The 16,416-nt window shown below is 37.9% G+C and overlaps 1 protein-coding gene across 21 annotated transcripts in view; it reads right to left on the bottom strand.

Annotated features, from left to right (window-relative positions):
- The window catches only part of VPS13B (vacuolar protein sorting 13 homolog B), an 856,590-nt gene that overhangs the window by 48,986 nt on the left and 791,188 nt on the right, over positions 1–16,416 (bottom strand). For all 21 annotated transcript variants that reach the window (XR_013397363.1, XM_077943895.1, XM_077943898.1 and 18 more), the window contains exons 45-51: positions 10,489–10,752; positions 9,758–9,841; positions 9,404–9,579; positions 8,728–8,898; positions 8,188–8,389; positions 6,832–7,020; positions 4,333–4,479 (exon numbers count right to left, since the gene is read on the bottom strand). Coding sequence is in view for 20 of the 21 variants with exons in the window: in XM_077943895.1 (XP_077800021.1) it covers positions 4,333–4,479; positions 6,832–7,020; positions 8,188–8,389; positions 8,728–8,898; positions 9,404–9,579; positions 9,758–9,841; positions 10,489–10,752 (1,233 nt within the window). In the remaining variant the exon portion in view is untranslated. The remainder of the gene's footprint in view (positions 1–4,332; positions 4,480–6,831; positions 7,021–8,187; positions 8,390–8,727; positions 8,899–9,403; positions 9,580–9,757; positions 9,842–10,488; positions 10,753–16,416) is intronic.

Here is a 16,416-nt window from a genome sequence, read left to right as displayed (position 1 = left end):
TCCTAAATATATATGCACCCAATACAAGAGCACCCAGATTCATAAACCAACTTCTTAGAGACCTACAAAGAGACTTAGACTCCCACATAATAATAGTGGGAGACTTTAACACCCACTGTCAATATTAGACAGATTAATGAGACAGAAAATTGACAAGGACATTCAGGACTTGAACTCGGCTCTGGACCAAGTAGACCTAATAGACATCTATAGCACTCTCTACCTCAAATCAACAAAATATACATTCTTCTCAGCACCACCTAGCACTTATTTTAAAATTGACCACATAATTGGAAGGGAAACACTCAACAAATGCAAAGGAACAGAAATCATAACAAACAGTCTCTCAGACCACAGTGCAATCAAATTAGAACTCAGCATTAAGAAACTCACTAAAATCCACACAACTACATGGAAATTGAAGGACCTGCTCCTGAATGACTACTGGGTAACTAACGAAATTAAGGCAGAAATAAATGAGTTCTTTGAAACCAGTGAGAACAAAGACACAATGTACCAGAATCTCGGGGACACAGCTAAAACACTGTTAAGAGGGAAATTTATAGCACTAAATTCCCACATCAGAAAATGAGAAAGATCTAAAATCGACACCCTAACATCACAGTTAATAGAACTAGAGAAGCAAGAGCAAACAAATTCAAAAGCTAGCAGAAGACAAGAAATAACTAAGATCAGAGTAGAACTGAAGGTGATAAAGACACAAAAAACCCTTAAAAAAAAATAAATGAAACCAGGAGCTGTTTTTTTTTTAAAGATCAACAAAATAGATAAGACTGCTAGCCAGACTAATAAAGAAAAGAGAGAAGAATCAAATAGACAAAATAAAAAACGATAAAGGGGAGATCACCACTGATCCCACGGAAATACAAACTACCATCAGAGAATACTATAAACACCTCAATGCAAATAAACTAGAAAATCTAGAAGAAATGGATGAATGCATGGGCACATACACTCTCCTAAGACTAAACCAGGAAGACGTCAAATACCTGAATAGATCAATAACAAGTTCTGAAATAGAGACAGTAATTAATAGCCTACCAACAAAAAATGCCCAGGACCCTATGTATTCACAGTCAAATTCTACCAGAGGTACAAAGAGGAGGCAGTATCATTCCTTCTGAAACTATTCCAAACAATAGAAAAAGAGGGACTCCTACCTAACTCATTTCATGAGGCCAGCATCATCCTGATACCAAAACCTGGCAGAGACACCACAAAAAAAGAAAATTTCAGGCCAATATCCCTGATGAACATTGATGCGAAAATCCTCAATAAAATACTGGCCAACCGAATCCAGCAGCACATTAAAAATCTTATCCACCAAGATCAAGTCGGCTTCATCCCTGCAAGGCAAGACTGGTTCAACACACACAAATCAATAAATGTAATCCATCACATAAAAAGAACCCATGACCAAAACCACAATTATCTCAATAGATGCAAAAAAGGCCTTTGATAAAATTCAACACCCTTCATGCTAAAAACACTCAATAAACTAGGTATTGGTGGAACGTACCTCAAAATAATAAGAGCTATTCATGACAAACCCACAGCCAGTATCATACTGAATGGGCAAAAGCTGGAAGCGTTCCCTTTGAAAACCATCACAAGACAAAGATGCCCCCTCTCAGCACTCCTATTCAACATAGTATTGGAAGTTCTGGTTAGGTGAATCAGGAAAGAGAAAGAAATAAAGGGTATTCAAATAGGAAAAGAGGGAGTCAAATTGTCTCTGTTTGCAGATGGCATGATTGTATATTTAGAAAATCCCATCGTCTCAGCCCAAATCTCCTTAAGCTGATAAGCAACTTCAGCAAAGTCTCAGGATACAAAATCAATGTGCAAAAATCAGAAGCATTCCTATATGCCATTAACAGACAAACAGAGAGCCAAATCATGAGTGAACTCCCATTCACAATTGCTACAAAGAGAATAAAATACCTAGGAATCCAACTTACAAGGGATCTGAAGAACCTCTTCAAGGAGAACTACATGCCACTGCTCAACAAAATAAAAGAGGACACACACAAATGGTAAAACATTCCATGCTTATGCATAGGAAGAATCAATATTGTGAAAATGACCATACTGCCCAAAGTAATTTATAGATTCAATGCTATACCCATTAAGCTACCACTGACTTTCATCACAGAATTAGAAAAAACTACTTTAAACTTCGTATGGAACCAAAAAAGAGCCCACATTGCCAAGACAATCCTAAGCAAAAAGAACAAAGCTGGGAGCATCATGCTGACTTCAAACTATATTGCAAGGCTATAGTAACCAAAACAGCATGGTACTGGTACCAAAACAGATATATAGAACAATGGAACAGAACAGAGGCCTCAGAAATAACACCACACATCTACAACCATTTGATCTTTGACCATCTGATCTTTAACAAGCAAGGGGGAAAGGATTCCCTATTTAATAAATGGTGTTGGGAAAACTCACTAGCCATATGCAGAAAACTGAAACTGGATCCCTTTCTTACACCTTATACAAAAATTAACTCAAGATGGATTAAAGATTTAAACTAAGACCTAAAACCATAAAAACCCTAGAAGAAAACCTAGGCAATACCATTCAGGACATAGGCATGGGCAAAGACTTCATGACTAAAACACCAAAAGCAATGGCAACAAAAGCCAAAATTGACAAATGGGATCTAATTAAACTAAAGAGTGTCTGCACAGCAAAAGAAACTATCATCAGAGTGAACAGGCAACCTACAGAATGGGAGAAAAATTCTTGCAATATATCCATCTGACAAAGTGCTAATATCCAGAATCTACAAGGAACATAAACAAATCTACAAGAAAAAAACAAACAACCCCATCAGAAAGTGGGCAAAGGATATGAACAGACACTTCTCAAAAGAAGACATTTACGTGGTCAACAAACATGAATAAAAGCTTATCATCACTGGTCATTAGAGAAATGCAAATCAAAACCACAATGAGATACCATCTCACATCAGTTAGAATGGCAGTCATTAAAAAATCAGGAAACAACAGATGCTGGAGAGGATGTGGAGAAATAGGAACACTTTTACACTGTTGGTGGGAGTGTAAATTAGTTCAACCATTGGAACACACTGTGGCAATTCCTCAAGGATCTAGAACTAGAAAAACCATTTGACTCAGCAATCCCATTACTGGGTATATACCCAAAGGATTATAAATCATTCTACTATAAAGACACATGCACATGTGTGTTTATTGCAGCACTATTCACAATAGCAAAGACTTGGAACCAACCTAAATGCCCATCAGTGATAGACCGGATAAAGAAAATGTGGCACATATACAGCACAGAACACTATGCAGCCATAAAAGAGAATGAGTTCATGTCCTTTGCAGGGACATGGAGGAAGCTGGAAACCATCATTCTCAGCAAATTAACACAGGAACAGAAAACTAAACACCGCATGTTCTTGCTCATAAGTGGGAGTTGAACAATCAGAACACATGGGCACAGGGAGGGGGACATAACACACCAGGGTCTGTCAGGGAGCAGGGGGAAAGGGAAGGGAGAAATACCTAATGTAGATGTCGGGTTGATGGGTGCAGCAAACCACCATGGTACATGTGTACCTATGTAACAAACCTGCATGTTCTACACATGTATCTCAGAACTTAATTAAAATTAAATTTAATTTAATTTTAAGTATAATTAAAAAAAAAAAAAGGAAAACATCTAAGAGGCAATGGAGAGAGAGAAAAAACAAACTCTCCTCTCAAAATATAACTATTCATTTTAACTGTACAAAGAACTGAAATTTAGATTTATTTTCCATATATTCTGCCATCAAGATGTTAACATAAATGAGCTAGTACATTTCTACATTTATTCTCCTCAAAACCACAGAGCTCACTGCTCGCAGATCCACGGCTCAGTTAGGCCCTAGCCTTTTGCCTGCATGTCTCCCCCAGGCACTGCAGCCTGTGAGACAGATGTGCTTTTCCATGTGACCCAGGAGCCAGTCCTCAGGACTATGTGTCTGCTTGTAGGAGTCTAGTGAGCATGCTAGAGGACTGGGCTGGAGCCTCTGTGCAGATGGGGCACAGGCAGGACTAATCCAGCAGTGTGTCAGGGCCTCCTTCTTGGTAGGATTTCTGCTCATTAATTACCTTGGAAGCAGTGACCATGACATTCATGGTTTTAATTACAACAAAAATAAGTGAATTTCTCTTTACCTACGTTCAGGGTTAGCTTTTCATTTGCTGTAGGTTAAAGAGAAGTTGATCCTATTTATTGTTTCTTTATCAAAACTTAGACAAAAGAATCATGTTATGATTTGCTTACCTCCTTTCCAGAAAGGGGACTGGAGACAGATAGCTGTGGTTTATAAAATATTTGATATGGTGTATTGTTGATTATTGTAGTCTTGTCTTCAATCTGAATAATTTGTATACCTTGCTGTACCGTGGAGGAAATGCAGAACTGACATAACTACAAGATAATTGAGAAAAAAGTAATTTTGACAATACTGTAAGGCATATTAAAATCTCTTGAGTACTCCTAAAAGGTTATTTTATCTAATTGTCTACCAGGACAGTACCAATTTTACCGTTTTTTTTCCCCAGAATATTTAATAGTGTTCCTTTCAGTCTCAGAAATGTTCTGGCTCCTGTTGGTATTCAGTCTACAACATGGTGCTTTAGCAACCCCGTTACTTTTGCTGCTGTTATGTAGTGACAGATAAAAGACTTGTTTTCCGCTTGTTTGACCAATAACATCATAAAGTGTTTATTTAGAAAGCAGGTATATGTAAATAAATGCCACTCATCTTGGCAGAATTCCACCCAGCCTCCCTCCTCCTCCTCCTCCTTATGGTCTCCCAGCAGCTACCTCGCTAATGACTATGATGAACCAAGGAGAGTTCTAAAAACTTCAGTAATGACAACGAAGACAGTAAGGATTGACCTTCATATATTGCAATATTGTGTTCTACTAGTTTCAAGTGCTGTATACATATTAACTCAAAAAATTCTCACAGTACCTACATGGGGGAGTTACTATTATTAACCCCATTTTACAGAAGAGGAAAGTGAGGCACAAAGAGGTTAAGTAACTTCCCCAAAGTCACAAAGATGAATAGGGTCTAACTAGGGGGTTGGAACCCATGCAGTCTGGCTCTGTGGTGCTGCTCTTAACCACTACATGTATCATTTCATTACCTTACCATGTTATGCAAGGAACTGATGCTCAGAGAAGATGTTTCTTGCTTCAACATACCCATCTAGTTAATAATATCAGAACACTGGTTTTCAAAGGGTGGTCTGGGGACCCACAGGGGATCTCTGGGCATGGGGTCTCATGGTCAAAACTATTTGTATAATAATAGTAAGATGCTATTAATCTTTTACAATTGAATTCTCTCATGAACATACAGTGGAGTTTTCCAGAGGTACATAACATATGATGTTATTACTGTGATAGCTAATGGAATATATCTTTGTATATTCTTGTGTTTTAAAAGTTTCTGTTTTAATTTCTAATCTGGTCAATATTGATATAACCCACAGAAACAAAAGGTCTTTGGGGGTAATCAATAATTTTTAAGAATATAAAGGGGTCCTGAGACTAAAAAGAGTATAAAGAGGTCCTGAGTCACTACCAAAGCATAATGAGACATCAATATGTTTTCCAACAGTACATTCATTGATTCACAAACATTTATTCAACACTTGCTGTGGCTACTTTGTTAGGTGCTAGAGGTATTGGGTGTTGACTGAATATTATAACATTTTTTCCAGGTTTTGATGGTAGTTCTCAACTTACAACTATTCAACTTTGGGTGATTCATGCTTACAGCTCTTTGCCATTTACACCCATGTTACAGTACTTTGGCTGTCAGAGTATAAACATGTGTTGCCCAGACAACTCTGAGGAAATGGATACCAGCCTTGAATGCTGAAGAAAGACCAATTTCTTTGTATCAGGGAAATTTATTTTTTTAAAAGTCACCAAATGACCCTAACTTTTCTCAAAAGACTTTTCAAAGACACCTGTCAAAAATCTAACTTCTCCCCTGAAAAAAGTCATTCTGAATTCTACTACTTTGATGAAGTATCCCTTCTTTTTCTAATTTGGGACAGCTAAAATAATGATGATATTAGAAGTATAGCATAAAACTTCTGCACGGTACACTGTGATATTGTACTTTCATAAGTGATGTGATTAGTTATATTATTCAGCTAGTTGGTTTTAATAGACTTTAGATTTATGCTGAAAAGCACATACCATTTATATTTAAATAACTTACGTTTTTTGTATCTATCTCTAAAACATGGACACCAGTCCACTGTTCAAGAATATAACTTCCTCTTATAACCATGGTTCTAGGGGAGATTTAGAATTGATCCACATAATTTTGCTCAGGATGTCCTTTCCAGAAATATAACCTTTGCTGCAGGAGGAGCCTTTGTCCTTTCACTCTATGCTCAGAATGTTAGTGACTCTACTTTCTGCTCTAAAGAAGGAGGCCAAGTACAATTTGTGGATATTTTGGAGTAAGTTCATTTTCTCCCCACATACTATAAATCAAGTGACTGCTGAGTATTCTGAAATAGAACAATTATTGGATAAATTATGTGACACAGCTTTTATCACTGGTAAAGAAAAAAAAGCACTGTAAAACAGAGAGGTCTAAGAAGTTAAGAAATCAAATGTTTTACTATTACAAATTGTTTAGAACAAGTAATATGAAAAAGGTATTAAAAAGAAAAAGGCAGATTCATTTTAAACAGGTTAAGGGGATGGCATGCTATTTCCTCCCAGCCACACAGACTTTGATCTTACCTTCTGATGTCCTGGAAAAGCACCAAGTCTTACTTCAGTATCAACAAATGCTTCTTCATCCAATGTCACAACTTCACCATTACCTCCATCTTTCCACTTTGGAGATGTCAGGTTATGGACCAGTTTAATTGCTACTGACTTGTGCACAGTGTTTGTATTTGCCCAGTATATTCCAATTTGAAAAGCTTCCTGGAAAAATAATGCCTCGATTATTTTCTTAACTTTGATATTTTTTACTTCAATCCTCAGGCTGTTTTAAAAATATTATATAATAGGTCTACTAAGGCAACCAAATATCCCTCCATGGTTTGTGTGTGTGTGTGTGTGTGTGTGTGTGTGTGTGTGTGTGTGTGTGTGTGTGTGTTTGTAATGGCAACGTACATTTTATTTTGGCTCCCAATGTATTCTTATTTTTGTACTCACAATGGAATTCATATTTACGGGAGGGAGGGGAAAACCAAACCCAAACAGTGACTACCCTGTAAATACCAAAGGCTTTAAAAACTGAAGGTTTCATCTCATTTGACAAGAGAATAATATCTAACATTAGGTCCACATAGGTCAACATTCCAATTCCATAAGGTAACATCATCTGATTTTACAAAAAAAGAAAAAATGCAATTGAATAAAGATGTTTATGACCTGGAGCTCAAAAAAGGATTCTGAAATTGTTCTCTATCAGAAAGACATTGTATTTAGGAGTTCCTTTTACTCTATTTTTTTTTTTTTTTTATAGATTTGTGTGTCTTCTTGAAACAGACTAGCCTTATGAAGAAGGTTTTGTGACAGCATATAAAATCTTCCTGTGATATTTTGGTTCGCAATTAGGTTTCTCTCTGTGTCAGTAATCATTCCATATTGTTATAATCAACAACTGGGTAGACATCCATAATTATGAACATCCAAGTCCACTTATAAAGGAAAAGGGGCCCTGACAAAAACAGTTGCTCTGAAATCCTCAGTATCTTGCAGACTGCAGAGAATTTCCTGAAGAACAGCAAAGAATACCTAGGGTATGGATAAGCACACATGATGGCTATATTTCCTTAATATATACTGATAGACCAGCCCGAATACTTGTCAAATATCCTATGCCAATGGAATGAGAATGTAACTAATCCAAGTTATCGAATTTAATGGTAACTCAAGCACCAATAGTGTTGATGGTTTTCAAAAAAAAAAAAAAGACATCAGAAAAGTCCTTGAATATTCAAAGACCATTCCATACCTCTTACATATGCATCTAAGAAGAATTTTTCACAACTGATTCATTCTGTGAAGATCATAAACACAACTTTACAATAAAATCTACTTGTTGAGAGATAAGAATTCATATTAATTAAAAAAGTTTAGTACCTGAAAATTAGGAGGAATAATAATTTTGCCAGCAGGAACCTGTAGAACAATGTTCTCTCCTTCAAATAGCCAGAGGTCCCATTTGGACTCATTGATAAGCAGGGCCCAGGGCAGAAGTTCTATCAACAAAGTTCTAACATATGGCTTCCAGATTGACAGCTTCACTCGCATTGGGCTATCCCACTGACTTAGCTGTTCATTCCTGTTCCAAACACCACATCCAAGAGACTCAATGAAATATGATAACTTTAATATTTGTGAAATATGTTTAAAGATTCCAAACACACCATGTTCCTGCATGATACCTCCTCATACCAGAATCTTTCAATTCTAAATTTGCATGCAGGAGAAAGCAACTTTTCATGCAATTATGATCTAGATCATGAATAAAGAAATCTACAAAATACACCTACTAGATGATAAAAGGTAAGAATCTGACACATACATGCACGCACCACTTATGGTATTTAATATTTTTGTGAATGATCATTTGTTAATATTGAGAAATTTTTGTAGAAAAAGATCACTGAAGAATGTTACCTGTCAGAATCCTTCTTATTATAGGGCCATATGGGTTGAAGCGACTTTTCTGGCCCATAGAATTCGTCAAGGATCTGATTAACTGTGCCTCTAGGGTGTACCTTAGTGGCTATTTGCTTAATGAGGGATGTTGAGATGGGAACTGCACAATCTGAAGGATCATATTCTTCTCTAGGAAATCGAAAGAAAAACCAAGAATAAATATCAGATTTCTAAAGTGGTCTACAATTTATTGAAAAATATCTAACTACACATGTATTACAGACCAACACCTTTTTGGTAGATAGAGTCCATTTATGGGACAGTGTGTGGATGATCTGGGCCCTGGCTTTTCCTCTTTCTTCCCCCACCCCTCAATTCCTGGGTGTTGATCTCTATTCACATCTTCTTTCACTACAGAAGTCATGTGTCAATGAAATCGAAATTAAAATTTCTGATGATTCCTCTTGATTATATCTATGCTTAATGAGAAAGGCTGATTTTTATCTAAAACTACAGATGAGAATAAGAGGTCACTAGGCAGGGCAATTTTAAAATAACATTCTCATAAGATAAGAAATCATACAAAAAACTCCCTCCACCCCATCTTCCCACCCACCTCCTACCCTCCCCAGTGCAAGGTTACTTTTCTACTTAATTTCTCTTAGGAAAATGTAGGGAAGGATTTTTCTAGTACCTTGCTTGGAATGTCAGGTGATGTACAAGGTCAGGTTCTATGTTTTGCAGTGGTTTTTCCTGCCCTTTTCCTGGAATAATTTGTGTTTCACTCAATCCCAGACTCCTTTTCTCCAAATGTATGATAATGGGGTCTGGAAGATGACTCTTCATGATAAAAAGAGGGCTGAACACAATCTATAAAAATAAAAGGACAGAACAACTTTCATATTTGCTTTGTTGCAGTATTCCAGCTGTTTGATGCTGAAACAAACTTGCAATAAATCTCTTCCCTAGGTCACTCTGACCTTAATTTATTTCAGAACAGGAAAGGTCAGAGTCATATACCATATTTTAGGATTGGGAAAGCACTCACCATTCGTTGTTGCACTTGAGAGTTGGGTTCTAAAGTCAAAACTGTGCACCAGACATAAATAATGGAACTGTTTGAAGATGGCACCTGCACATGAAATAGAAACGGGTCCTATTGAGTACTAAGCAGTTTACTAATTAATCAAAATAAGGCACAGATATATCCGTTTGGAAGATTAAAAAGAGTTTAAAGTTATAGAGAAAAAGCCATTATTTAAAAAAAAACTAAGCAAAAACAGACTTCATTATGGCATAAAGCAAATGTGCAGTGAGTCGACGGGGCCAACTCTTTCCATAAAGACAAAGAGATTGCATAAGGAGAGATATAAGACTGACTGGCAAAATGAAAGAGAATTTATCCTTTATGGGAATGAAAGTGATGATGGTAAAGACTGAGGAAGAGATAAAGTAACAGACCATCACAAAAATCCTTAAGTGAGGAGGATACCACCCCCAGTCCCACCCCACCCCTAACCCTGGGGCAGCAGGATCTTTTTCAAGATATCACTTGCATCTGGGAGGGACAGAGTCTTGGCTGTAAGAACTACTGGAACTGATACAAATGTATTGTCATGGGATGGGGAGTAAACAGTTTGAGAAGAACTATTCAAAGCCTTTCTCCCCCCTTTTTTATATATCACTTTTTAATAAATTAAGTGCTATACAAGTAAAGAACATTTTGAGAAAATTTCAATGTTAAAGCTGCTCTACTCTAGATTGAAGTTCTTTTCAAACCTGAATGACAATGCTGTATTCAGGGGCTTTGGATTCCAGGCGCACATCTCTTGACCAGTCTTCATCTCCTTTGGCCTTCACACACAGCTCTGTCAGTTCATTGTTTTCTAGTATATATGAAGGCAGTTTCTGTTTGGCTGTGAGGCAGTCAAAATGTTCCCGAACTACAGCTTGTCCATCTTGACCAATGTAATGCTGAACGACTTTTAGTTCTATGCTTTGAGACAAGTAACTACAGATGATCTGTCTTCCACAGATGATAATCTAAAAGACAGTAAGTACATAAGTCTTCATCAATTCAGACTTCATTAACTGGAAATATGTTCTCGATCAAACAAAATAAACTATGTTGATGTTAATGGAAAGAAAATGAAGTAATTAGCTTAAACAGTACAAGAAGGAAAAAAAACTTGAAGTCAAGAAGAAATTTTGCTTTGGCCATGTTGAGTTTGCTATTTAAAGGACAGACTCCTCCATGGAGTCCAGTACTCAATTGAAATGCTGGTCAGGTGCTGGCCAGAGACAATGTGGCGGTGGAGATAATGATTTGTGAAAGGAAAACCTTGCAAACATGCATGAACAGAAGATAGTTTACCTGAAAGAGAGGGTAGAAGCTCAAACCCAGAAACTGACCAATACTCCAGGGGCAGACTCAGGGTGAGGAGCTAGAAAATGGGGCCAGAGAAGAAGGGGTGAAGGAGAATAGAGGTGAATCGGGGACAGTAGTTTTGCTGAAGCCATAAGAGAAGTGCCTGCCCAGGAGGTGGCAGTGAATCTTGTCAAGTGATGTACAAATGGAAAAGACTGGGAATTGAAAATCATTTAGCTCTGGTAACTGAGAGGGCAACTGTGATCAATCCATTCCTTGAAGTTGATTTTCAAGGGTTTATTGCACTCTTATCTAGTAAGAAATCTCTGTATAAACAGATAATACAAATAATCTTTAATGCCAATATCTAATTTTTAAAATTTTTTTTCAGTTTATTTATTTCGTTTTTTTAGACAGGATCTTGCTCTTTCACCCAGGCTGGAGTGCAGTGGCATGATCACAGCTCACTGCAATCTCAACCTACCAGGCTCAAACAATCCTCCCAACTCAGCCTCCAGAGTAGCTGGGTCTACAGGGAATGCACCACCCCATCTGGCTAACATTTCTGTTTTTTTGTAGGATGGGGTTTCACAGTGTTGCCTAGGCTGGTCTCAAACTCCTGAGCTCAAGTAATCTTCACACCCCAGCCTTCCAAAATGCTGGGATTACAAGCATGAGCTACTGTGCCCAGCCTAAACTGTGTAAGTTTTATCTTTATAAACACAAAATTATCCACTAAACCTATGGGTTATTCAACTTTACACCCAGGTAAGAGTATAGTTCATAGTAGGTATTAAGAAATGGGGGCCTTGGCCAGGTGTGGTGGCTCACACCTGTAATCCCAGCACTTTGGGAGGTCAAGGCAGGTGGACCACCTGAGGTCGAGAGTTCGAGACCAGCCTGACCAACATGGAGAAACCCTGTCTCTACTAAAAATACAAAATTAGCTGGGCGTGGTGGCACATGCCTGTAATCCCAGCTACTCGGGAGGCTGAGGCAGAAGAATTGCTTGAACCTGGGAGGCAGAGGTTGTGGTGAGCCGAGATCACGCATTGCACTCCAGCCTGGGCAACAAGAGTGAAACTCCGTCTCAAAAACAAACAACAAACAAACAAACAAACGGGGGCCTGGTATGATGCCTTATGCCTGTTATCCCAGTCGTTTGTGAAGCCAAGGTTAGGAGTTCGAGACCAGCCTGGGAAACATGGCAAGATCCCATCTAAACAAAAAATTTAAAAATCAGCAAGGTATGGTGGTGTATGCCTGTAGTCACAGCTACTTGGAAGGCTGAGGCAGGAATACCACTTGAGCCCAGGAGTTCAAGGCTGCAGTGAATTATAACTGCACCACTGTACTCCATCCTGGGTGACAGAGCAAGACCCTGTCTCTACAAAAAACAACAAATGTTTTCTTAAATTGGTTGAAATTGAAAAGATAATGCAAAATTTAATATGGTGGTGAATTTTTTTTCAGAAAGCAAATCCTTCTGTAATATGAATATTCACCATGACTGGAGAAAATAGGACTTTCATATACTGAATTTCCTATTTGTAATATTTTTCCAGATTATAATAACACACACACACAGACACACACACACACACACACACACACACACACAGAGTATATGTATAAGTCTAAGCATATGATGTTTAATTTTAGTATGTCAACTTGACTGGGTCATGGTATGAGCAGACATTTAGTCAAATATTCTAGGTGTGTGTGTGAGGGTGTTTCTGAGTGAGATGAACATTTGAATTGGTAGACTGAGTAAAGCAGATCATCTTCCCCAACATGGGTGGGCATCATCTAACCAAATGAAGACCTAATCGAAGGAAAAGGCTAAGAGGAAATTCATTTTGCCTGACTGCTTGAGCTAAGGCACTGGTCTTTTCTGGCCTTTAGACTTGGAATGAAGTGTCAGCTCTTCTTGGGTCTTGTACTTGCCAGACTTTGGACTGGAACTTACACTGTTGGCTCACCTGGTTCTCTGGCCTTTGCACTCAGATGGGAGCTACACATTGGCTCTCCTGGGTCTGCAGCTTGCTGACTGCAGATCTTGGGACTTCTCTAAGATTATGTCACATGTTTCATAATCACGAGTCAATTTATAATAAATCATTCTTTTTCCACACACCCATGCACGTACATGTGTGCGTGCATAGGTGTGCACACATACACCCCCTCATTAGTGCTGTTTTTCTGGAGAACACATTCTCAGAGCAGCCTTACAAACTAGGTGCTACTATGACTCCCCATCTTAACAGACAGAAAATTTAACAGAGATATTTAATAACTTGCTTGGTGTTACCCAGTAAGTCTGGCCCAGAGTTTGTTGATCGTCACCCTGATAGTCTGTCTATCATAAAATTAATATCTACTCATTAAGAAAAGTTAGAAACCATAAAAAAGAAAATAAGGGCTGCTCTTTATAACAGTTATGTTATAAAGACACCATTTCTTCCCTTCCCAATAGCTGTTCTATCCTTTCCTCTTATTATGAAAAACCCTCACTTGATTTGATTTGGTTAGTTAGCAAAAGGCAGCAAAGTACTCAGGGAAGGTAGACACCTCCCTTGGTCCCCAGTGGCTGTATCATGATTGGTACAAGCCAATCCTGTTAATTCCATTCTCCTTTTGCCATTGATTAGGGTAAATATGGAACTCTGGATTGGCCAATAATATGAGAAGGGAAGACTGGTAAAAGGCTCTAGGAAAGATATTACTCCTTGATAATAAGGGAGACAGGTTGAGAAGGGAAGCCCTTCTTTTCTGTCACAGAAGCTGTTATCAGAGGATGTATGCAGCTTTTACTGCCATCTGAGACCAGGCAGGCAAATCTAAGAGGATGACAGAGAAGCAAATACAACACTGGGTTGCTTAGTTAGCCAATACTGAACCAGCCTTCTTCCTCCTTGTTATGTGAAACAGTAAACATAAAATAGAATAGTATCTGCCTCATTAACTTGCTATGAAGATTAACAAGCATATTTTGTAACTTCAAACTGAAAGCATCCTAATTGATACATTTTCCTATGTCATTAAGACTTCTCTGTAACCATCAATTTTAATGAACTATTATTTACAAAAATAAATATGAATAACTATTTATAAATGAACTATTATAACTATTTCTAGGTGGGGGTCTCGCTCTGTCACCCAGGGTGGAATGCAGTGGCAAGATTTCAGCTCACTGCAGCCTTGAACTCCTGGACTCAAGGGATCTTCTTGCCTCAGCCTCCTAAGTAGGTTGGACTACAGGCACATGCCACCATGCCTGGCTAATTTATTTTAGTTTTTGCAGAGATAGGGACTTGCTAGGTTGACCAGGCTGGTCTCGAACCCCTGGGCTCAAGTGATTCTCCTGCCTCAGCCTCCCAAAGTGCTGGGATCACAGGCATGAGCCACTACACTGGGATGAACTGTTATTTAATCAAAAGAAACCTGCTAGATTGAGGAACCAAAAATTAAATGTCATTGTTTTAATTTGCGTTATTTGAATGGTGAGGTTTAGCTTTTTCTCAAACATTTATTTCTCAACTATCTGCTTATTTGAATTTTCTTTAGAAGGAGCACATCTGTAAAACCAAGCTGTGCTTAACTGTTATATTTCCCTTAGATACTCTAGTCATTATAATCTTTTAAAACTATGCTTTCACAATAACAAACCATAAAAGTCAACTGAACTATGATCCTAAATTAGGAAGCAAACTTTTCTTTAGCATATGCTAGGGGTTACTAGACACTCATGGTAAGTCTTATGATGCCATAGCATTGCCTAACTTGAAAAACATTTGAAAACTCTGAAGCAGTATTTAACTCTGTTATTCTTGATGTGTCCAAGCCTGGCAATATATGCACATGGCTCTTGCTTCAGAACCTTTGGACTCCTGGAGATTTAGAAGAGAATTTTGCTGTCTCTCACAGAAACCACAGAATCTCCACAACCATCTGGGACTCACTTGGTTTATCCAAGACAAAGATCCTCTGGGTGGGTTTTTATAGTCTCATTTTCAACTAAAAAGCCTGTTAAATGGCTTTCAAATTTGATAAAAAGAAAATTCTTAAAAGTGGCCAGGGAGGGAAGGCTACTTTAGATGAAGGAAAATCCAAAAATGGTCACTCAGTGGAGTAGTGTGCTTTCACGGCTGTTCCAGGGTTAGGTTCAGGAGAGCTATATCTGCTTTTCTTCAAAGTGGCAAACTTACAATGCCTTTATTTTGAAAATTATGGTTAGAATTTCAAGATTAATTTATCAGTTGAAGACAGCTACTTAATTTTTTTAAATGCAGTTTCTCTTTAATACACATTTCCAGGTTTCACACTAATTTCCCTCCTTCCTCAAAGCCACAAAGATGTGTATTGAAGATTTCCACATATGATTTTACTTAGCAGGTTTCAGAACTCTTATTAGATCAGTGCCAAGAAGAATAGTGATATTAAAGAATAACTCCAGAGCCCCAGATGCACTGGAAAATGATATCTTAACCATGATTAAAAGTATGTGTATAAAGACACCATTATACATACATACATATGTACATTTGAGATTTTATAGTAGTAAAGGTTTCTTCAACAAAAGGATGGGAAATATGGAAGCAAATATGTGTACATGAGTGGTTGTAGAACATACAAAGTTCCCACAAAATTTTCTGTGGTCAATTTTCATTCAATTGGGGAAAATGAGAGGGGTATAAGAAAATGCAGAGCACAGATAACCCAGCATCAATGTTAAAAAAGAGCTTTAGCCAATTCTCCATTATCCAGGGGGCGTTAAGGTCCATCAGGGATCTGCACACACTCACTTCCCCAAATGGGCCCTGGTAATTAGGCAGCTGCAGTTTATTGCAAATTTTCAGGCCCAGGTGGGGGTAGAAGGAAAGAAGCCAAGATGTGAGGGAGGCAAGAATCCACAAAGCTCTTCTGAAGCTTGGTTCCCTTCTTCCTTCCTAACCTTGCCAATTGAGGAAATCCTATGTCTCTGATGTACTTTAACTAGAGCAAATCTGAACGCTAAGCTACCCTGACAGCAAAAATTAAATCCAATTGAAAAAGACATTTAACATTTTTGCTTGTGGGTGTGTGTATCTGAGTAAGGGGGCAGGGGAGAGGTAAAACTGTCAGACATTTTTAGAAATGTATTTTTCAAATAACCAACTTTTATGACATTTGGTAGGTATACTGTTGCAACGTGTAATATTTTGTGCAGGAACACTGTATATATTAATTTATCCCTGAAATTTAACATTGTTTCTTGAAAATATATAGTATCTATACAAGAATGAGTCACTACTGTTGTAACACAAAGATGTCCAACTAGTGTTACTCATGGATAACAT

The sequence above is a fragment of the Macaca mulatta genome, chromosome 8 (genome assembly GCF_049350105.2).
Source record: "Macaca mulatta isolate MMU2019108-1 chromosome 8, T2T-MMU8v2.0, whole genome shotgun sequence".
Classification (NCBI taxonomy): Eukaryota; Metazoa; Chordata; class Mammalia; order Primates; family Cercopithecidae; genus Macaca; species Macaca mulatta.
The sequence above is the reverse complement of the archived record's forward strand: the minus strand, read 5'-3'. Positions and strand labels throughout refer to the sequence as shown.